General features: G+C 31.4%; 4 protein-coding genes across 4 annotated transcripts; 1 reads left to right on the top strand and 3 right to left on the bottom strand.

Moving 5' to 3' along the window:
• The first annotated feature begins 2,005 nt into the window (after positions 1–2,005).
• On the top strand, positions 2,006–6,246 carry LOC105774156 (wall-associated receptor kinase-like 14). The gene is made up of 3 exons (XM_012596536.2): positions 2,006–2,903; positions 4,694–4,771; positions 4,849–6,246. Exons 1-3 carry the CDS (start codon positions 2,171–2,173, stop codon positions 6,141–6,143), a joined length of 2,106 nt encoding a protein of 701 aa, XP_012451990.1. The 5' UTR covers positions 2,006–2,170; the 3' UTR covers positions 6,144–6,246.
• Positions 6,247–9,468: 3,222 nt separating this feature from the next.
• On the bottom strand, positions 9,469–13,434 carry LOC105774157 (uncharacterized). Its single transcript, XM_052632614.1, has 5 exons — positions 13,354–13,434; positions 12,260–12,363; positions 11,697–11,782; positions 11,277–11,343; positions 9,469–11,135 (listed from the first exon to the last, which is right to left on the bottom strand). Exons 1-5 carry the CDS (start codon positions 13,432–13,434, stop codon positions 11,066–11,068), a joined length of 408 nt encoding a protein of 135 aa, XP_052488574.1. The 3' UTR covers positions 9,469–11,065.
• A 375-nt stretch (positions 13,435–13,809) lies between these two features.
• LOC105774726 (allene oxide synthase 1, chloroplastic) lies at positions 13,810–15,593 on the bottom strand. The gene has a single exon (XM_012597281.2). The coding sequence runs from the start codon at positions 15,435–15,437 to the stop codon at positions 13,947–13,949; it is 1,491 nt and encodes a 496-aa protein (XP_012452735.1). The 5' UTR covers positions 15,438–15,593; the 3' UTR covers positions 13,810–13,946.
• A 4,919-nt stretch (positions 15,594–20,512) lies between these two features.
• Positions 20,513–22,178, bottom strand: LOC105773950 (allene oxide synthase 1, chloroplastic). The gene has a single exon (XM_012596175.2). The coding sequence runs from the start codon at positions 22,093–22,095 to the stop codon at positions 20,608–20,610; it is 1,488 nt and encodes a 495-aa protein (XP_012451629.1). The 5' UTR covers positions 22,096–22,178; the 3' UTR covers positions 20,513–20,607.
• Between the last annotated feature and the right edge of the window lie 270 nt (positions 22,179–22,448).

The following is a 22,448-nucleotide window of genomic DNA, read 5'->3' as shown; positions in this document are numbered from 1 at the left end:
AAATATACGATCACGAGATTGGTTTGCCGTGTATAATACTGTAAATTATGGGTCCAAACGTGTGATCAATTATCATGATCACGGGTTTCTTCATTTCTCCTTAAATATATACAAGTGGATGGTCCCCTATTGACTAATATTTGACAATGGTATGAACATATATATATGTATGTATTTGGCAATGGGGGACTTTATACATTATTTCAGTAATTTTGACTTTATACAACAGTATTTTTAATTAGGTGGTAAAAATATTGCAAAGGTTTTATACTATAATACGGATTGTATTTTGGTCTATTCCGAACTTTTTTTAGTTTAAAAATTAGTAAAAGTATCATGGAGGTTCTTTTATAAAGAGTTTGATTGCATTTTGTCCTCTTTATACAAAAATGGGCAAATATTCTATACACATTAGATCAAAGAGCAAACCAGTCATTTTCTGTTAAAAATTTAATCCATTCATGCTGTTAAAAACTAGTGTGACTGACGGAATAACCAGACAGTTACACTTGGTGTACCACGTGTACCTCATGCTGATGTACATGGACCAATTTTTAATAGTATAAATGGATGAAATTTATAACATAATGACCAGTTTGCGCTTTGATCTAATGTACAAGGACTATTTTGCTCATTTTTTAATAGAGGGGCAAAATGCAATATGACTCCTAGTACAAGGGCCTCCACAGTACATTTACCCTTATGAAAATTATTTTTCAAGACATTTTATAAATTTTATATTATTTTTATTGCATCCATGGTATTGGGTGAATGGGTATAATAGTTAAGTATATTATATTCGTAAAAGAGAACTTAAGTTTGAATTCTAAAATTGATATTTTTAAAAATAGTAATCACGAACCCAAAAAAATTTAATTCTCATATATCATAAAATAAACATTAAAGATATCTTAATTATATAAAAAAAACATATTCCAATGATTTTAGAACATTATTGAATAGGCACAATGGCAAACATGAGATGCTTTCCGGTACCAAGGTGTGAATCCAACACTAGTATTGCACTTTGTTTTCACTTTTTAAAAGTTTTAAAAAGTAACTATAATTGACCCCTTAAACCTCCTTAGTTTAACATGTAAGTATTTAACTTCTTTGTAGTTTCCTAAAAGTAAATTTCATATTAGTAACAAACAAAATGCAAAAGGTTTATTTACCAATTAGATCATGCATTGACCACTTTCAATTGTTATTTTTCAAGTCCTAACAAGTAATCTGAATGAAAAATTTACTATAGTAGGAGTCTCTGTACGTTAAATTAAACAGTAAATTAGTTATTTTTGTTAAAAAGATCATCTATTTGTATTGTTAAAAATCGGTGTTTATACCATGTGTACATCATGTTGACTTACATGGATCAAATTTTAACTGTAGAAATGGATGGAATTTTTAACGAAAGGACCAATTTGCTGCCTAACATAACATACATGAACTAATTTACCCATTTTTTAATAAAGAGAACAAAATACAATCTAACTCCTACTACAGGAGTTTCCATAGTATTTTTACCATAATCTTAATTACCAATATCTCATCAAATTAGGTAGTAATTTCCAAGGAAAGAAATTCCTTAGCAAGCATCTCTAGTCTCATCCATAGTTTCATGTCAAGTTAACTTTCAAATGATGCTTTGGACACTCATAATAAAGAAGGGAAAAAGAAGTCTTTTTCAATGTTTGGTTTAGAGCAATAAGACAAAGAGTAGTGTGAAAACAAAGAAAAGGAAAAGGGAATTTAGCATTTCTTTTCTCACTCTACTCAATAATGAGTCATATATTTCTTTTCCAGATTTTTTTTTTCATATAATTACTTAAAAAAAAAGTAATTTCCTTCCATTGGATAGGGCTTGGACCCTTATTATTAATTAATAAAATTATATTTTAATCCTTTCAAAAATTTGTAATTAGATATCAAACCCCATAATATAAAATTTCTAGCTATCTCCATTGCTTATATATATATTGAAACCCAAGATGGTAACTAGTGTTCCTTTTGCAATCAATTTAACTGTTGATCACACCAAATTTCAATCTCACAAGCTTCATATTGCTACTATTATTCAATAAAGTTCCTTTTTTTTTCTTTAATAAGTGCAATACACTTGAGAAACAAGAAACCCTTCAATGATCTCATCAACAAAACAATCCCAACCATGATTCACAAACAACCCAAAGAACCCAATTTTATTTTCATATCAATCCTTATACTTTCATTCCCCTTTATAATTCAATCCTCAAATTGCAACCGATCATGTGGTGGCAACCATGTTCCTTACCCATTTGGCTTCTCCCCTACCTGCCAAATCCCACTAAATTGCACCACCACCGCCCACCACCATCACCACCACCATATTGCCGGTTTCCCAATCCTAAACATAAACCAAAACCATATAAAAATCAGCATTGAAGCCACTTGTGATCGTCCACTTCAAGCTCTCCATCGTCTTTATAGCCAAAACTACGCCCCAACATCTCGTAACGCAATCTTATTACAAAATTGCTCCTTACCATCACCATGCATGATACCATCTACCATGGTTTACACTCATTTTGAGTCCCTTACTTGTTCTCCTAATAATAGTAACATTAGTTGCTATTCGGAAAAGAAAAGTAATGGTTTTCTTGATTATGATAAGGTGATTGGGACGAATTGTGGGTCGTTTTTGTCGTCGATATCGACGGAATCTTTTAATGAATCGGGTGTGTTGGAAGTACAAGTGGTGGAGCTAAGGTGGTGGATTGAAGGACAGTGCTCGGAGTTATGTTCTGAGAATGCTGTTTGTGATGAAATTGTTTCGCCGGTTAATCGACGGCCGGGATCGTATTGTAGGTGTCGAAATGGGTTTGTTGGTGATGGATATCGTGCCGGCGATGGTTGCCGGAAAGGTTAGTTCTTCTGTTTCACCGAATCTCTTTGGAAATTTTGCTTTTGTTGTTCATGTTATGTTTTTTCTTCGTATTGATGCTGCAAATGATTAATATAGTTAAAATTGTCATTCTATTTTTCAAAGGCAAAAATTATAAATTATAGTTTTGACTTTAAAAAATCGATTTAGGACTTAAAAGAAAGTTTTTTTTTTTTGAGTGAAAACTAAATTATAAATTTCGAACAGAGTTAAATTATAATTTTATTATTCTTAGAGTTAAAGTGCTCACTATAGGTTTTTACTATATTTGTTCTTTTTTGAGACAATGCCTAGAAGTATTCATAGCTCTCCGAACCTATAAATAGGAGGATAATGCACTTCAGCACACTTAAAATCACGTTCTCCTGCATTGACAACAATATTTATACCAATCGAGCTAATACTCAATCGGCTGATATTAGGAAATTTTATAATTTAAGGTTTGAATAATGAGTATATTTATTTGAATTTGAGAAATATTATAATGGATTTAAGTTTAGGAAATGTATTTTAAAATATATGGATTTAATATATAAATTCAGTTAGTTAGTCAATTTAACATATTTTAATTTATTAAAATTAAATTAACTGAATCAAGTTAATTAAATTGTACAAATTTAATTAATTAATTCAATTTTAATCGAAGTTTGTTTAGGCTATAATGATAAACCATAAGGAAATTTGCCTCTAGTAGGGCCCTTAAATGGAAATTTTAATTTTAGTTCTTTCCAATTTTATAAAATTTTAAGTTAATACATAGTAAAACTTGAGTTTAGCTCTCAAAATGATAATTTCTTCTAAAACTATAAAATTATATGTGGATACCATAGTGAAATTGTATGTATAAATTAATCTCGAGTCTCCTAGAAATTTTTTTTACTTGGTCTTGAGCTTTGTAATTATCCAATAAAAGCAACCTTCACTTTAACAAATTAAAGCTTGCAAAGCATTATTGACTTAGAAAGAAAACAATTAATGATAGTGGAGAATGTAAATTGCTTTGCGTGGCAGCAAAAATAATAGCATATGCCACACACTACGCTCTAAAAATGATACATAATACCCTGATTTTCAGGCCAAAAAGGTGGCTTAAACTTTGCTCAATTATGGGGACACTCATCATTTTTGTAAAGGCAAAAATGCTTTTCAATGTGTCAAACCCTTACCATTTAGCTCGGAAGGAACCAAATTTTCTTTCATCATTTAGCAAGTGGATGATCATTGAGGACCCCATTGTAATTTTTTTTACTAATTGCATCAAATTTGACTCCATTAGACCTTAATCTATAAACAACAATCAAATAAGTACATAAAATCCATATATGGTATTAGGTGGATAAAAGTATCATGGAGACTCTGTACTAGGAGTTAGATTGTATTTTGCCCCTTTTACTAAAAAGAAGAGCAAACTAATCCTTTTTGTTAAAAATTACATCCATTTCTACTATTAAAAACTAATGTGGTTGACAGAAAAATTAGGTAGTTAAATGTGGTGTGCCACGTGTTCCTCATTCTGACATACAAAGACCAGTTTTTAACAGTAGAAATGAATGGAATTTTTAACAAAAAGATAATTTTACTCTTTAATCTAATGTACAAGGACTAATATGCCAATTTTTTTAGTAAAAGGGCAAAATGCAATCTGACTCCTAACATAAGAGTCCATGGTACTTTTTACATATTAGGTGATGCTAGATAATGATTAAGCATTATAACCCCATAGTCTTTAACAATTTGATTTTGTGTTTGTTGATATGTAAAACTAAACAGCCTCTTCCAATTGTAACCCGGCGAGGTACGTTTCCGGTGAATGCGGAGGAACGGCTCGAGTCATTATGTTAATCGGAGGTAATGTTAATTTGATGTTGAACCTATTAATGCTAGTGATCATCACATCACTAATTGTTGGTGCTCATTTTTCATAGGCATTGCAGTTGGAGCTTCTTTAATGATTTGTGTAGTTCTCACATGTTGCTTCGCGCGCAAGAAATCGAGTTCGAGAACCAAACACAGCATGAAAAGACTGTTTTCCGATGCATCGGGCATCAATATTCCGATTTACACATACAAAGAAATAGAGAAAGCTACAAATGGTTTCTCAGAGAAACAAAGGCTTGGAACTGGAGCATTTGGGACAGTCTATGCAGGCAAACTACATACCAATTCATGGGTTGCTATTAAAAGGATCAAGCATAGAGACACCGATTGTATCGAGCAAGTCGTGAACGAGATCAAGCTAATATCATCCGTAAGTCACCCGAATCTAGTTCGTTTATTAGGTTGTTCCATGGAAAACGGTGAACAAATACTCGTTTACGAGTTCATGCCTAATGGAACATTATGCCAACATTTACAACGAGAACGAGGTGATGGACTTCCTTGGCCGGTTCGACTTACCATCGCTACAGAAACTGCACAAGCCATTGCTTATTTACACTCTGCTATAGACCCTCCTATATACCATAGAGACATCAAATCTAGCAACATACTTTTAGACTACAATTTCAAGTCCAAAGTAGCTGATTTCGGTCTTTCTAGGCTCGGAAAAACCGAGACATCCCACATTTCAACAGCTCCACAAGGAACACCGGGATACCTTGACCCTCAATACCATCAAAACTTCCATCTTTCCGATAAAAGCGATGTTTATAGCTTCGGGGTTGTTCTAATCGAGATCATAACAGCATTGAAAGTGATAGACTTCTCAAGACCACCAAATGAAGCTAACTTAGCATCCATTGCTACTGATAGAATCAGCAAGGGACGTTTAGATGAGATCATAGACCCATTTTTAAACCCCAACAGTAATGATCCATGGACATTATCATCAATCCACAAGGTTGCGGAGCTAGCCTTTAGATGTTTAGCATTTCATAGAGACATGAGACCTACAATGATGGATGTAGCAATGGAATTGGAACAAATTAAGCTAAGTAGATGGGTACTTGGAGAAGAAATCAATTATGAAGGTGCTTCATTAGAGGCGTCACCTTGTTCTTCTTCATCAAATCTAAGTGAGCAACCATTAAGCAAGGGAATTAATAAGAATGGTGGAGTTCAAAATAGAAATGGCTTGTTCATGCTTCAAATGAGTAATGTTGGGTTTATGAATTTAATGGAGAAAATGAAGGATCATTCACCAGTATCAGTGCAAGATCCATGGTTGAGTGAACAAAGCTCACCTTCTTCAAGCTACCTGTTGAATAATGTAACCCATTAACTAGAAAAGTCAAACCTTTCTTTTACACCATTTTTGTATGGGATGTTCAAAATATTTAAGTTCATGGATAACTTTTTTAATTTATAATATTATAAAATTATAATTTGTGTTTCTATATATATATATATATATGATAATTTGTTATATGTAAAATATTAGATATATGGGATAATGTTATGAAAGATAATTTTAGAGTTGATAGACAACTCTATTTTTTTTTAATATAAACATTTAATGTTTTTAGGAATGAAATTTTCATATTTTTGTTTCTAAGATCTATCATGCAATTTTAGAAAAGATTATTATGTTACGTATTATTTAAAGTTGACCAATTTAGAATTTATAAAATAATTTACTTTTTATAAAATGTGGGCCTTTTGTTGATGATAGATTGAATACACGGCGGAGAGTCGTCGAGAAAAGTGATTGGAAAAAAGGGTGAGGAGGAGGAGAGATACAGGGTTAGAGTGTAAGAGAAGAAAATAGATATCCTTCTATGTATGTGTTTTGGGCCTTATATAACATCAATTACTCGGCTCATAGGTCAGAGTCAAATAGTCAAGTGGTCTGACGGTATTATCTAGATAAATTAATGTTATGACGTGTTTTATGTCACTTTAGACGAACCAAAATTCCATCGATAGTCCATTATTACTGTTCGTAAACCTACCGATGAATCCAAACAAACAATTTTTTAGTTCGATGATGTTCAAACCTAAAAAAAATTCTTCCATTTAATCCCTCATTAAAAAAATGAATATTATACTAATATGATATTGGATATTTTAATACTCGTTAAATTAGGGAAAATTTGTTAACTTTGTTTTACATTAAGTCCATATCGATGAGTGAGTTTAGATGAGATGGCGGCGGCGACTTGAGATTTTTAATTTTATCTCTGTTTTTATCCGACTTGTCATTGTTCAAAACTTAAAATTCGTTTCGTATATAAAAAAATTTCTAGAAAAATATAACCCAAAAAGAATACTTTTCTTATTTATAAATTATATATATGTATCTTTTTACTTAAAAGGATTATAATTTATATAATTAAATTAAAAATCATATTTAAATTAATAATTTGAATAAAGAAAGATTCAATCAATCCAATATAAATTCAAGAGTTTCAAAACTAAAACGATTGTCAATTAGTAAGATTATTGTTTTCCAATCCAACAAGCTGATATGGTTTGAATTAAATAAATTATTAAAATTTATAAATATTAAAAATAAAGAAATTTTTCAACCACTTCAATCGATTTTTAACCTGATTAATTCAGTTTTGAGTGGTTCATGATTTAATTAGTTTAATCTCTCTCTCCGAATGAGTTTAGTTTAAACATCATTGATCAAATTTATATTGTTCGAGTTTAACCTAAATTAACTGATCTTACCGAATCGGAATAATAGTTTACAATGATGTTTGAATTGGATTAAACTGGGAACTGGTTGGGGTACCAGTCTAGAGAATGACTTTGAACCGATTAAATTGAGAATTGATATGGACCGACTAAAAAAATCAAATCATGTTTTTTTTTTAAATTTTAATATTTTTAATCAAACCGATCAAACTAGCGAACTGGTGACCTGATCAATTCCGCTCTAAAAATATCGATAATTTTATCTTTAAACAATTCAATCTTTAATAAATATTTTTAAGTGTTTTTAATACAATGTTTACTTTTAGCAATAAATTCTCATTAAAAGTTTAAATTAAAAAAATTACGTGTTGAAGCTAGAGGTGCTCATGGGCCGGGTAGGGCCGGGCCCGGAAAAAATTTCGGCCCGCGTCCTAGGCTCGGGCCCGGCCCGCCCCGAAATATGGGTATGAAATTTTGTCCAAGTCTGGCCTGGGAAAAATTCCTAAGCCCGAGCCCAGCCCGGCCCGGCCCATTTTTAATAAACACCAAAAATTTATTTTAAAAATAAAAAAATAAAAAAAAGTATTTTAAAATATTGAAAAATTAAAAAATTAAAAAAATATATTTATTATATTTGGGCCAGGCCGGGCCGGGCCCGGGCCAAAAAGTGGTGCCCGAGGCCCAGCCTATTTTCTAAACGAGCCTCTTTTTTTGCCCAAACCTATATTTCTGACTTATATTTTTACCCAAACCCTCCCATATTTCGGGCGAACCGTCGGGCCGGGCCGAGCCGCCTGACCATGAGCATCTCTTGAAGCATGTTTAAACCCATTTAATAAAGTATTCAGTTGTCCTCATTTTATTGGTAAAACCCATAAATGGTAGGTTAGGGTTGGTAAAAGTTTTATATACTCAAGTTGCATTTCAGTCTCCCTAAGAAAAATGAAAGGTCATTTGTTATAACGTGAAATTTTAAATTTTTTTAATTAAATGAAGTGGAAGTTGATGTTGATGTTGATGTTGATTAAAAAGTATTTTATATATTTTCCTTAAATCCATTATATATATTTATCCATTTACTCATTTATCTTTCTGATTAAAATCTTCTCTAAATTGTCGATTGAATATTAACTCGATTGGTATCGACATTATTACTAGTGCATGAGGACATAGATTCGAGTGTACTTCAGTACTCATTATCTTCCTATTTAATGATTGGGGAGGAACTATAGGTAGTTCTAGATATTGTATAAAAAAAACAGATATAATAAGAATTTATAATAAGATTTAAGAGGTCTTCAAAGTTTCAATTTGACTTGCCCGATTCAAATTTAAATTCATTTCTCTTTATATAAAAGAATTTTTAAAATAATTTTTTATTTGTAAATTATATAATTAAATTCAAAAGAATAGTATTTAAATTAATAAACAATAATTCGGATAAGTATGGGTCTAATTTTATTAGTCAACCGAGGAATGGTAGGTTTATAGTTTTCTTCTTCTTTTTATTTGAAAAAAAATTAATCTCTGTTGATTACAAAAAGCTAATGTGTTAAAAGAAATGTCTGCTTATTATGTGAAATTTTAATGAATTATTAATATTGTTTAAATCGAATTAGACTAGTTGAATCGGAAATCAGTTAAAGTATCAGTTTAAAGAGAGGGGTTAGACTGGTTGACTCACAAATCGTTCGGAATAGTTTAAACCGATTTTTTTATATTTTAAAATTTTATGAATTTTATTGATTCATTTAATATTGAATCATTTAATTAAACTGGACAAACCAGTAAAATAAAAAACTAATGATCTAATCAATTCAACCATCAATTCGATTCTAAAATTTTATAGTTTACTTATTTTTTTAAGTAAAAAAACTAAAACACAATTTAATTGTAACACCCCTTACCCGTATCCAACGCCGGAACGGGGTACGAGGCGTTACCAGACTTAAATTTCTTGAACATGTAAAACCGAGTCATAAAATTTTGTCATATTTAAAACTTTTCTAACACATGCATTTTTTCTCTTATATGGGCTTATAAAGCCCAAAACATCCTCTAGGATGGTTCGAGACTAAACCGAGATCTTTGGAAACTTTTGGGAAAATTTAGAAAATTTTTGTCAAAACAGGGATCATATTTTAAGCCATAAGAAATATGACATATATGACAAAACGACCAAGCCTACTATACAAGCCATAACCCAAAAATTAATGCATCTAGATATACCAAGTATTCCAATTGATAGTGTGAGCAAATCTCCAACATCCACCGATCCCCGAGCTAACTTGGCGATACTACAAGGCAAAGGAAAAGAGAAGGGAAGTAAGCATAAATGCTTAGTAAGTTCATATGCAAATAATAAGAAATTAATAAACTTGTGTGGACAAATCCTCACAATAATTTCTTAAGATGATATAATCATTATATCACATGCTTACACCTTATTACTAATGTTCACATTAATATGTCTATTTGAGTCACTATCACTAAATTATTTATTTCTCGAGCTACAGAGCTCCGAATGAAGAACCGTTAATTTTTCCTGAAACTAGACTCATATAATTTCTTACCATAGAAATTTCAAAATTTTTGGTCTAGCCAATTAATACAGTTTATTCATTAAATTTACCCCTATTTCGCTGTCCAACAGTTCTGACACTTCTTCACTACAAATCAATTTTCTCCTTGTACAAAATTCATATGATGTTCTCGTTTATTTCACTTGAAAATAAACTTATTAAGAATTTCAAGCATATGAATTATACTCCATAATTATTTTTTTATAATTTTTAATGATTTTTCAAATTTGGAACAGGGGATTCCGAAACTCATTCTAACCCTGTCTCACTAAAATTCAAATATCTCATAATTCACACTTCTTTTTCTTACTCTGTTTCTTTTATAGAAAAATAGACTCATTAAGCTTTAATTTCATATCTCACCCAGTCTTTAATTCAATTTACACCATTTTTGGTAATTTTTCAAATTTATACTAATGCTGCTGCCCACAACTGTTTTAATGTCAATTTCACTCATTCATTAATTCTTTGTGTTCACTTTCACTTATACACACTTACACCAAAGCATATTATATCTTAGCACATAACAATCAAGTGATCATAGACACATCTTACTCGTTTGCATCCTTGTCAATTATGCATCATAATCTGAGCACATTATTTATGAGTCTCGTATACATACCTGTGCCTAGTCATAATACTCATATATCCTACTCTTACTTATCTTGAGCATACTCCTTGAATTTCCTGTTGAACTACTTGTAATATTAGGGATGTTCGGGATATCTCATACACCTGGTAGGATGCTAATGCCATATCTGAAATATGGTCTTACATGGGATCACATGTCGGTGCCAATGCCATGTCCCAGACATGGTCTTACACTGGCACTCATCTCGAGCCGATGTCATGTCTCAAACATGGTATTACACTGACTCTCCTCTGTCTGTGCCGATGCCATGTCCCAGACATGGTCTTACACCAGCACTCATCGGTCTGTCCGATGCCATGTCCCAGACATGGTCTTACACTAGCACACTCACTGCCATGGTCCAACCATGGTCTTTTCCATCAATTCATCACGAGTTGTAGTACGAATGTACTTGACCCTGCATTTCTCACGATTAATTCTTCAATCTAATCTCGTACTTGCATAAAGTTATGATTAGATAACAAATATATATAAAATAATACATCATCTCAATCCAAATTTAATAATCGATCACTATAAACTAACCATATGAACTTACCTCAACGCGAATCGATCATTTTGATTGACATTTCCCTGTACTTGGTCCAAATCTCGATTTCTTTGATCTAAAATGTCACATTCATAATTCATTGGATCCGCACAATTTGTGCTAAATAATTTTTCGAAACTATAATGACGTTGCACAATTAGTGCTCTCTCTTATTTAACCAATTTGATCTTGGTATCGCACACTTAGTGCCCATTATTCGACATCGCCATTTTTTTCTCGCACACTTAGTGCCCGTTATTCCATACTCGCACACTTAGTGCTAAATATCGGTAAATCACATCCACGTCTATTTCTGTTACCCGAACTTACACACATTCGGCTACATATATATTTGCATGTTTTCATTTCAACATATATATAACTAATATTTATTTAGAATTTATATCGTCTATTTGCTAATAAACTTACCTCGGACAACGATAAACCGGAACAGAATAATTAATCGACGACTTTTGTTTTCCCCCGATCCAAGTCTGATTTCTTTAATTCTTGATCTAAACATATTCAAATTAAACTCATTCAAACATAATTTCATTCAATTCAGTCAAAAACGCATAAATAAGTAAATTTCACTTTTTCCCCTGACATTTCACATTTTTCACAGTTTAGTCCCTATTTCACAAAATACAAAATATTTCATATTTGACCACACTATAGCTTGGCCGAATATTCCTTAGACTCATATAAGTCCATACATGTCATTTATTTCACATATTTAACACCAATTTTATAACCTTTACAAAAAAAGGTCCTTTTAGGTGTTTTCATGGTAACACCTTTCACAAAAGTTGTTTATTTAACAACTAAGACTCATTTTCTTCCATAAAAATGCAGAAACCAACATAAAGGTTCACATGGCAAAACCCTAGACTTCCAACCATTTTGCAAAATAGTCCCCTCATTAGCTAGCTCAAGCTACAAGGGTTCCAAAAATACAAAAATTATCAAAGAATGATCATCAAAACACTTACTTGTAGGGAGAAAAGCTTGCTGAAATTTTTGAGCTCTCAAACCCCTCTTTTGCTGCTAATTTTCGGTGGTGAAGGTGGAGAAGAAAAGATGGTATCACTCTTTTCTTTATTTTATGATAAAAATCAATTTAGTCACCAAATTTTTACCTAACCAATTGACCAAATATTTTCTTTGTCCCTATGGCCAGCCACCACCCTAAACAAGGCCTAATTGCACATTAGGGACCTCCAATTAACATTCTATAGCTTTTAGACACGTTTAGCTTGTAAAATAGAACTTTCACACTTTATGCGATTTAGTCCTTTTTTTTCAAATTAAGCACACAAACAGTAAAATTAAATCACGAAATTTTCACACATATTAATTCACAAATTATAAATACAGAAAATAATATTTAAAAAAATTTTTGACTCGAATTTGTGGTTTCAAAATCACTATTCCGATTAAGATCGAAATTGGGTTGTTACATTAATATATAATACAAAAGTTTTATGATACTTTTACTTCTATTTCATACAAGTAGATAGAACTAAGATTCCAACTCTTCAAAATAAAATATTATAAATTAAATAACTTTAATTTCTTTCTCATCAAGTTAAATTTATTATATTTAAAGAGAGTTTGGAAGGTCAAAAATTCACCCACCAGCCTAGAAAGAAGATAAATCTTAAAATTATATATTGTATTATGATTTTGTGTAATTTTATATATGGAATTTTTATTTGATTCAATTTTACAAATCACTAAAACAATTATCAATATAACACTATTTTACATTTACATATTGCATATATAAATAATTATATTTATCTAATATGAAAAGAAAGTGATGCATTTATTCGTTAAATGTGTATAGTTGAATGAAAATTAAATTTTCATGTGGCAAAAAGTAAGGGAGGCAATCCCTTGGAAGGATGGATGGGTTCAATTAAATACAGACGATGCTGTCAAGATGGAAACCGAAGTCGCTGCTTCAAGAGGAGTTTTGCGAGATCATGTAGGAAAGTAGATTTTAGGCTTTAATAGGTGCTTGGGAAAGTGCTCAGTTTTTTTGCTGAACTATGAGGAACATTTGATGGTTTGAACATGCTACAGAGTTGGAATTATGAGAGAGTGTTGATTCAGACCAATATTGTGGAGGTTGTGAAGGCCATTCAAGACCTTTTCTTGTCATCCTCGAACTTTGTTTTAACTACGTGGATTCATTCACTCCTGAAGAAGGTTGGTCAATGGCTGCTATATAGCATATCTCTAGAGAAAGAAATAATGATGTTGATTACATAACAAAAATGGCTTTTGATAGAGAGGAGGGTTTGGTATTACTTGCAGCTCCCCATGGATCGATTTCATATGTTTTAAGTTAGTGTAACTTTTGTTTTCTTTACACCAAAAAAATTTTATGTATTCATTTGAACCAAAATTAAAATTTTATATGTATAGTTACATCGAATCAAAGTTCATGTATTAAATTAAATATTGAATCAAAATTCATATATAATTTTAAAATTTATCCGAAGAAATATATTATGTAATAATAAATCAAACCAACTTATGTTATAATATTGACTTTTAATAAATCTACGTTAGAAATGATTTGACATATTACAATAATATCATACGAACGATAAAAAGAAATTACAATAATATCTTAAATGTTAGCATTTGCATTAACAAGTTTTATCGTCTCTAAAAGCTTGCAGCTTTCAACGACGTTATAGTGACGGCCACCCCCACCGGTGCCGGTCCGACTTCGACTTCAAACGTATCGTAACGTCTGAAAAATTCCACCACAAAAAGCCTAGACACCAACATCACGAAATCTTTACCGGCACATTGTTTATCCGCCACCGTAGGATGCTCAGTCTCCGGTCCATTAGACCAAAGCACATACTTCAACAACTTCTCCTCGTCGACACCCATGAACCGGTCGGGTACAAACTCCTCGGCTCTGTCAAATATGTTCGGATCCTTCGTCGCAAACGGTTGGTATCCGAACAACATCTCCCCTTCTTTCACTTCGTATACGGCATGGTGACTTCCAATCAAAAGATCTTTCTTCGCCTTTCCGTATTGAAACTGAACTGGCGGGTCGATACGAAACGATTCATACACCACGGATTTCATCAATGGCATTTGTTCCATTGCGGACAAGCTTAGTTCTCCGCCGTTTGATTTAATGACCGACCTGATCTCTTTTGCTAATGAAAGGTGTAGGTTTTCTCCGGCTAAACCAATCCATTTAAGCATAATCGGGAAGAACACTTTAATACCGCCGAAAGAATTAAAGCACGTAGCGAATACAAGATTATGACAAGCTTCGTCACGTGAAATACCCATTTTTTCAGCTTCATCAAGAACTAAACCGGCCGATTCGTAGAAGAAATCGTATAATTTTTTGTAATCTTTTTTAACGAGAAAAGATGGTAATGGAAATGTATGGAGTAAAAGATCTTCTATATATTTGGGTACACCAAGGGTGAAAATCGGACCGAGTTGAAACAAAACCCATTTGTTAGCCAAACTTGGACCGTCACTTCCGAGTTTAGAATCAACTGGATTCGAGTCAAAGAAAGCCCGAGCTAAGAAATTAAAAGCAGCTTGTTCACTAGGTGTTTGGAAGCTACATTTACCTTTCTCCGCGAGTTCATATTCCACCGTTTTGAATAACTCGGTGTAACACGCTTTGAACTCCGGCAACACTCGGTCTCTACTTGATTTCAAGAGAAAAAAGAGAAGTTGTTTGAGTTTGGCATGTTTGGGTTCTGATGGGTCAAGATATGATAAAATTCGATACCCTCCGGTGAGGTAAGTTGAAGACATGTAAGTGCCAGTGAAAAGGTCTTTCTTTTCAACTTTCGATATGTCGAAAAGAATTGGAAAGCTCTTTCCGTCAAGTAAAGCGACAACTTTTGGGTTGGAAGAAATGAATGGACCTGGTGGCATGTTTGTTCGAAGTACAGTCGATTGGTATTTTTGGATTTTGAATTTGAAAAATTCGTCTCGACCTTGGTTGTAGAAATAATCAAGCCGGTCTTTGATTGCACCGATGAAAGGAAGTCCATAATCACCGGGAATTGACTTCAAAGGAAGCTCGGGTTTTTCAAGCTCGGAAACCGTCACTGACAGCCGACTGCGAACATTAGCACGTCGAGAAGATAATGTAGCACTAGAAGCCATTAGGAGGGTTTAATAGTGATAAAATTTCTTCAAAAGATAAATATAGCTTTGAAAAGATGGAATGGATTGCAAAAAAGAGAGCCATAAGTCTCTTTATTTATAGCACAATGGCATGGCCGGCCGACAACGATAAATAAACTATTCAGGCGCCAACGTTGTACAATGTCTTTGAGTTGAATTCTACATATGGGCTTTTGAAATTTATTCTCTATTTGCTGTCATTTTTATCTTCATTACAAACTTTTTGGTTAAATTTATTCTTTTAGTCCTTATACTTTTCAAATTTTAAAATTTTAGTCTTGATTTAAACAGTAGCAATTAAACCCATTTGGTTAAAGTCAACTACGAGTCTTGTACTCCGCGTAGAATTATAATTTTAATTCCATATTATGCAATTAGATCATTATAAGTTCTTATACTTTTCGAATTTGAACATTTTAATCTTGATGCAAATGTCAATCATTAATCCATTAATTGAATTTTAGTGAGTAATATGTGGAAATAACAAGCTGACATATCATTACACAAATGATAATATGTTTGCCGCATTTGGAAATAACATAACGCAATTGAATGAATGAATTTAATAGTTAACGATTGGTGAGGATTAAAATGACCAAATTAAAATACAAAGACTAAATCTATAACTTTTGCAAAATATAAGGACTAATAGATAATTTATCCAAACTTTTTATATAACAGCAAGTGCTCTCATACATTTTCATTAATTAATGTTTGGCACCTATTTATTTTGAGCTAAATATTAGCAGTACTATTAGCACAATCATGTTACGTAAGTCTTCTTTATTTATATATTATTTTAATGATGTCTTGTAGTACTTATCTTGACGACCAAAAGTATATATATATAGTAGATATAATGTCTAAAATTATTTACATCTCTCTTTGATTTTTAAATTTGAGGATAATGTACTTTAACATAATCGAACTTACATATTTTTGTATTAACAATAACACCATTATCAATCAAATTAAGACTCAATTAACGATCTTAATTATAATTTTAAGTAAAACATAAAGTAGATAAGCAACCCTTCACCTTGAAATATTTTATTTTCTTTATTTATGTTATTTCTTATTTGTTCAAAAATTTTCAGCATTCTTTGTTAATGTATGGGTTGTTCTTGGATCTTATTTTTATTGGTTAATTAGATAGTTAATTAGAGTTGAAATTATCCTGTTCAAACTTGATGGGTTGAAGAGTACAAAATTGGTTCAATTATATGAGAAAATATTTCCTTATACATGTATTAAAGGAAATTTCTTAATTTGCATACTTCTAATTATGTAAAATTTCCTTTTTCTATATTTGGAAATTTGAAACTTTTAAAAGAACAAATTTGCTAGGTTTACCTTTATTAATTTAAGACTCAATTGACTAATAAAATATCTTTCCAATTTCAAAAGCTTGCTACCAAAGCCAATAAAATCAACTCTGCAAAACCCCTTTAAATAAATACATAGCTCCCATTCTCTTCAACACTCTCACCACCATGCTTTAAATAAATGCATGCATGTCAGCAAAATATAATTTAAGGATGAGTTAAAACCCAATTTGGATTAAAATTCCAAGCCTTCCATTTCGTAATGATTATAAATTGAATAAGTTATTTGTTTGTGGTCCTTGCAAGAATTTGTAGTTATAATTGTTAAATACACCACTAAAGGTACAATGAACCCATGACAAAAAGTTAAACCATTAATAAAGGGCATCCAGTTGAATATTTCACACAATACATTTCATCAATTGAATCCCTCAAAAAATTAAGGATAAATTATATTAGTAGTCATCTAACTATTAGTAAATTTTGTTTGGCTATCCAATTATAAAAAGTTACAAAATGGTCACTCAATCATTCAATTTTTTTTGTCACTAGTTGACTATCGGTGATAGCTTTTAAAATTGGAATAATAGCAACATTAACCATTAGCATTTATAAATTATGCCAAATTAGTCTTGACTTTTTTAAAAAAAATTGACCCTCGATATTTACACATTGTGCAATTTGGTTTCTTTTTACCTTTTCCTTTTTGCATTTTGTGGGTTAATTTTAAAATAATAAAATTATTATCTTGGATTTTTGGTTTTATATTTTTTTTTGTATATTTTAAACCAAATTTAGTTGATAATTTTGATTTTTAGTTTTTTATGTAAAAGGTCATAAAGAAAGACAAAATTGCAAAAGGGCCAATTTGCAAAATGTGTAAATTTTGAAGCTTAAAGTTACTTTTATGTCAATTTTCAAAGTTACCACCATTAGCTAGCTGGTAACCAAAAAAGACAAAATTGAAAAATCGAGTTATCATTTTATAATTTTTTATAGTTGGATGACCAAAAAATTAATTTTACTAATAGCTAGGTGACTACTAGCGTAGCTTACCCAATATTCAAATTTGGGTCCTCTTTTTAAGAGTACAATATATATTACCATTACACCTAACTACTTGTTAATTTATATCGTAAAAGGAAATTAAATATTCTAAAGAGAATCTTAACATCACGGGGTTATACATCACTCTTAATTGGTTTTATCATAATAAGGAAACTAAATATCCTTAGAGAATCTTAACATGATGGGATTATGATCATAAAAAGGAAAGTAAATATTCTTAGAGAATCATGAGGTTATACATCACTCTTAATTGGTTTTATCGTAATTAATCTTTTACTTAGCGGGAGTTCAATATCACAACCACCTTTCTTGATTGAAGCAACCGATTAGGTATATTGAAAGCTAGAATGAAAGAACTTGAAGAGTTGTTGTTAATGGGATTATGTATATTGAAAGCTAGAGTGAGGGCTTTCGATTAATGATGAAAGAATTTGGAGAGGTGTTGTTAATGGATGGGCTAATGGACACATCTTCTTGTTGATTATAAGTCGGGTTAGGCCGATTATAATACTCTTCACTCAATCTGGTCGATGAATTCGAATTTTGAGATTCTGCAGCAATTATCAGAACATTCAAACAAGAGATAATGACATTTAATCCTATTTTTAATACACCAATTTATTCCAATTACATGCATATTTGAATGTGACAATATTATATGGAAGTCAATTTTAAAATTTTGGGTAAAAGGAAATAAAATTTAAAAAATTAGAGTGGACAAATTTTAATTTACCATATTTTATATATTTACATTAAGCACGAAATTGAAATTTTACATTCGCCCCTTTGACAAATTAATGGATCGGATGGATATCTTGATGCTTGAGAAATAAAAATTAATTAATATTTAATATTAAGTGATTTTTATTTTGATAAATATTTTTAATTTTAAATGAAAATATTTATTTTGATAAAGCAGTAGTAGTAGACGACATTGATTTTTATTTGTTAACCCAAAAAAAGCATGATTTATAAGTTGACATTGTTTGCCCGAAGTCCAAGTTTGACAGCCTCAAACCAAACAAAACCCACATGTCTTAATGTCTTACAAGTAACATAAGAATAATATAGAACTCAATCTGTACAAGTTTTCCAATTCTTCAATTTCTTGCACTAATTTTTAGTTGTTATAACAATATTCAACTCTTTTATTTATTTTGATTAATTTCCTATTTGGTATTTGAGGTTTATTTTACTGTTTAATTTGATACATATATTTTTTTTAATTTAGTAGTTGAGTTTAGTTTCAATGTTCAATTTGGTATCCAGCTCAAACAAAATCACGTAGTTCAATGAATGTTTGACACGTGTGCTCTAGTAATAAAAAGCACAAACACTTAATTAAGATAAAAGAAAATTTGTGTACTAAATTGAATATTGAAGTCGAACTTAGATATTTAATTGGGACAAAAAAGTTCAAGTATCAACATAAAAATAAAAAACTTAGGTACTAAATTGAATATTGAAACCAAACTTAAGTACCAAATAATATCTTAAATTTTATTTTTATTATTGTGATAATTCTTAATTATAGATATATATTTTGGTAGTTAAAATTATTTTTATGATTTTCAATTTTAGTTTTTTTAAATTTTATTTAATTTTAGATTTGGCCAATTGTTTCAACTTAACTCACCCCAAATTTAAATTAAACACAAATAATAATTTAAAATATATAAAATTATATATACCAAAGTCGATTGAATCGTTTAATCCCGTTTTGGATTTTATTTACAAATAATCGATTAATTTAACCATTTTAACTTAACTTTATATCGATTTAGTAAAATTTATTGAATTAACTAAAATCGAAGAAAATTGAATGTCTCAAGTCAAATTACACCAGTTTTTTTTAACCATTATGTGTTAGTAAAAAAATAGTTTTAATATGTAATATTTTAATAGTTAAATATCCATGATCTTATGGCCAAAAACTAGTTGTTTAATTGTACACCTTAATGGGTAGAAGTAGTTCGATAATCATCTATGTTTAGGGGAATTTATTTAGAAAGTTAATGCATTATTTTTAATTTCGTACAACGAAGGATTTAAATCCGACCATTCGTCGATGTGACGACCTCACACTTGCATTGAATATTTAAATCACTCTCCTCTAATTTTTTTCTCTAAAAACTTAATTTATAAAATTAAGTTACTCGTTAACTTATACAAGTCTCTCATATATAAATATTGTTGCAGTTGCCGAAATACAAATTATTTATAATATTAATCCCACTAAAGTAGCCAATAACAAGACTATCTATCAACATTCTAATGAAGTCTAGAGTAATTTAGAGACCTCTAAGATTTTCCATTAAACCAGTGGTGCCAAAAAATTGAATTACTAGAAAAAATAAAATTGAATAGTTGAGTTATAATTTTGTAACTTTTGTGACAAAAATTTACTAATAATTAGATGACTACTAGTGTAGTTTACCCAAAATTTTAAAATTGAAAAAATATATATAGAAACTTAAAATAATCAAATCAAATTAAATGAATATATTAACTAATAGTAAAATTTAACCAATTTTATTCAAATAATACAAGAATTTGCTACATATTTTAATTATCGAAACAAAGATGTCTATAGTCAAGAGTAATAATTAATCTTTTCACTGTGATTGTTTTTCGAAATTATAAATAACTGATCACGAAATATGGTGCAAATTCAACACTCGATAATACATTATTTATTCAAGAAAAAACATGACACATTTGACAAAGCCCTTGCATTGACGAAAATTACAGTGTACTTAAAAGCTTGTTTTATTTAACGACTTTATGGTAATGGCAGCCCCCAACGTCGATGTCCCAACTTCAATCTCAAACGTATCATAACGTCGGAAAAGTTCCACCACAAACAACCTAGAAATCAACACCACAAATTCCTTACCGGCACACTGTTTATTCTCCACCGTCGGATGCTCCGTTTCCGGTCCGTTCGACCAAAACACATGTTTCAACAATTTCTCCCCTTCAACACCCATAAACCTCTCCGGTACAAACTCTTCAGCTCTTTCAAATATTATCGGATCTTTGGTCGCAAACGGTTGGTACCCGAATAGCATCTCCCCTTTTTTCACTTCGAAAACGGCGTCGTGACTTTCAATCAACAAATCCACCTTTGCTTTTGCATATTGCGCCGGCACCGGTGGTTCAATACGGAAAGCTTCGTACACCACCGATTTCATCAACGGCATTTGTTCCATTGCACCCAAACTTAATTCTCCACCATTGGATTTGATCACCGACCTGATCTCTTTTGCTAATGAACGGTGTAGGTCCGGTCCGGCATTACCGATCCATTTCAACATGTTGGGGAAGAAGATTTTCATGCCGCCGAAGGTATTAAAGCACGTAGCGAATAAAAGATTATGACAAGCTTCTTCACGTGAAATGCCCATTTTTTCAGCTTCATCAAGAACCGAACCGGCCGATTCGTAGAAAAAATCGTATAATCTTTTGTAGTCTTTTTTCACAAGAAAAGATGGTAATGGAAACGTATGAATTAAAAGGTCTTCTATATATTTGGGTAAACCAAGGGAAAGAACCGGAGCAAGTTGAAATAATACCCATTTAGCGATCAAACTCGGACCGTCGGTTCCGAGTTTAGTATCAACCGGGTTTGAACCGAAATAAGCTCTACCTAAGAAATTAAATGCAGCTTGTTCATTAGGTTTCTCAAAACTACTTTGGCCTTTTTCATTGAGTTCATTTTCGACCGTTTTGAATAACTCAGTGTAACACGCTTCAAACTCAGGGAAAACTCGGTTACTACTCGATTTCAAGAGAAAAAAAAGTAGTTGTTTGAGCTTAGTGTGTGTGGGTTCCGACGGATCAAGATAGGATAAAATCCGATACCCGCCGGTGAGGTTGGTTGATGGCATGTAAGTACCAGTGAAAAGGTTTTTTTTTTCGACTTTTGATACGTCGAAAAGGATTGGAAAGCTCTTTCCGTCGAGTAAAGCAATAACTTTAGGGTTCGAAGCGATGAATGGACCTGGTGACATGTTGGTTCGGATTACTGTCGATTGGTATTTTTGAATTTTGGATTTGAAAAACTTGTCCCGACCTTGGTTGTAGAAATAATCGAGCCGGTCTTTGATTGGACCAATGAAAGGTAACCCATAATCACCTGGGATTTTCTTCACCGGAAGCTTGGTTTCTCCGGTTTCAGACGGGAGCATTGTATCGGAAACCGAGCTTGTAATTGGCTCAACAGTGGCATCACGTGAAGCCATTAGAAGGGTTTAAAGAATTACTGATTTCTTGAAAGAGAAGTATGGAATTAGCTAAAAGAAACAAATATGGCTTAGGAAAGGTGATGTGAATTGCAATTAGAGAGCCAAATCTAGTATGTACTTATAGTAGTGGCAGGGCCAAGCAATGACAAAAACATTGATCACTCGGGAAATGTGTGCATTATTTGGAGTTAAAATTATGATGGATTGTGAAATCTACATGGTAGATATATGATTATTAAAAGAATTTCAGCTAAATTACATCTAAAATCATTATATTATAAATAAATTTACGTTTTGGTCATTTAATTTTATAAAGTTATAAAATGATTATTGAAATATTAGAAAATTTT

This window comes from Gossypium raimondii, chromosome 6 (genome assembly GCF_025698545.1).
Source record: "Gossypium raimondii isolate GPD5lz chromosome 6, ASM2569854v1, whole genome shotgun sequence".
NCBI lineage: Eukaryota > Viridiplantae > Streptophyta > Magnoliopsida > Malvales > Malvaceae > Gossypium > Gossypium raimondii.
The sequence above is the reverse complement of the archived record's forward strand: the minus strand, read 5'-3'. Positions and strand labels throughout refer to the sequence as shown.

What these genes read in the sequence shown, in the direction of transcription:
- LOC105774156 (XM_012596536.2), top strand. Translation starts at nt 2,171, where the DNA reads ATGATTCACAAACAACCCAAAGAACCCAATTTTATTTTCATATCAATC. An exon ending in CGGCGATGGTTGCCGGAAAG is followed by an intron (nt 2,904 to 4,693) that starts GTTAGTTCTTCT and finishes AAAACTAAACAG; the next exon opens with CCTCTTCCAATTGTAACCCG. An exon ending in AGTCATTATGTTAATCGGAG is followed by an intron (nt 4,772 to 4,848) that starts GTAATGTTAATT and finishes CATTTTTCATAG; the next exon opens with GCATTGCAGTTGGAGCTTCT.
- LOC105774157 (XM_052632614.1), bottom strand. Translation starts at nt 13,434, where the DNA reads ATGACAAGAAAAGGTCTTGAATGGCCTTCACAACCTCCACAATATTGG. An exon ending in CCGGTTTATCGTTGTCCGAG is followed by an intron (nt 11,344 to 11,696) that starts GTAAGTTTATTA and finishes GTGACATTTTAG; the next exon opens with ATCAAAGAAATCGAGATTTG. An exon ending in AATGATCGATTCGCGTTGAG is followed by an intron (nt 11,136 to 11,276) that starts GTAAGTTCATAT and finishes TGAGAAATGCAG; the next exon opens with GGTCAAGTACATTCGTACTA.
- LOC105774726 (XM_012597281.2), bottom strand. Translation starts at nt 15,437, where the DNA reads ATGGCTTCTAGTGCTACATTATCTTCTCGACGTGCTAATGTTCGCAGT.
- LOC105773950 (XM_012596175.2), bottom strand. Translation starts at nt 22,095, where the DNA reads ATGGCTTCACGTGATGCCACTGTTGAGCCAATTACAAGCTCGGTTTCC.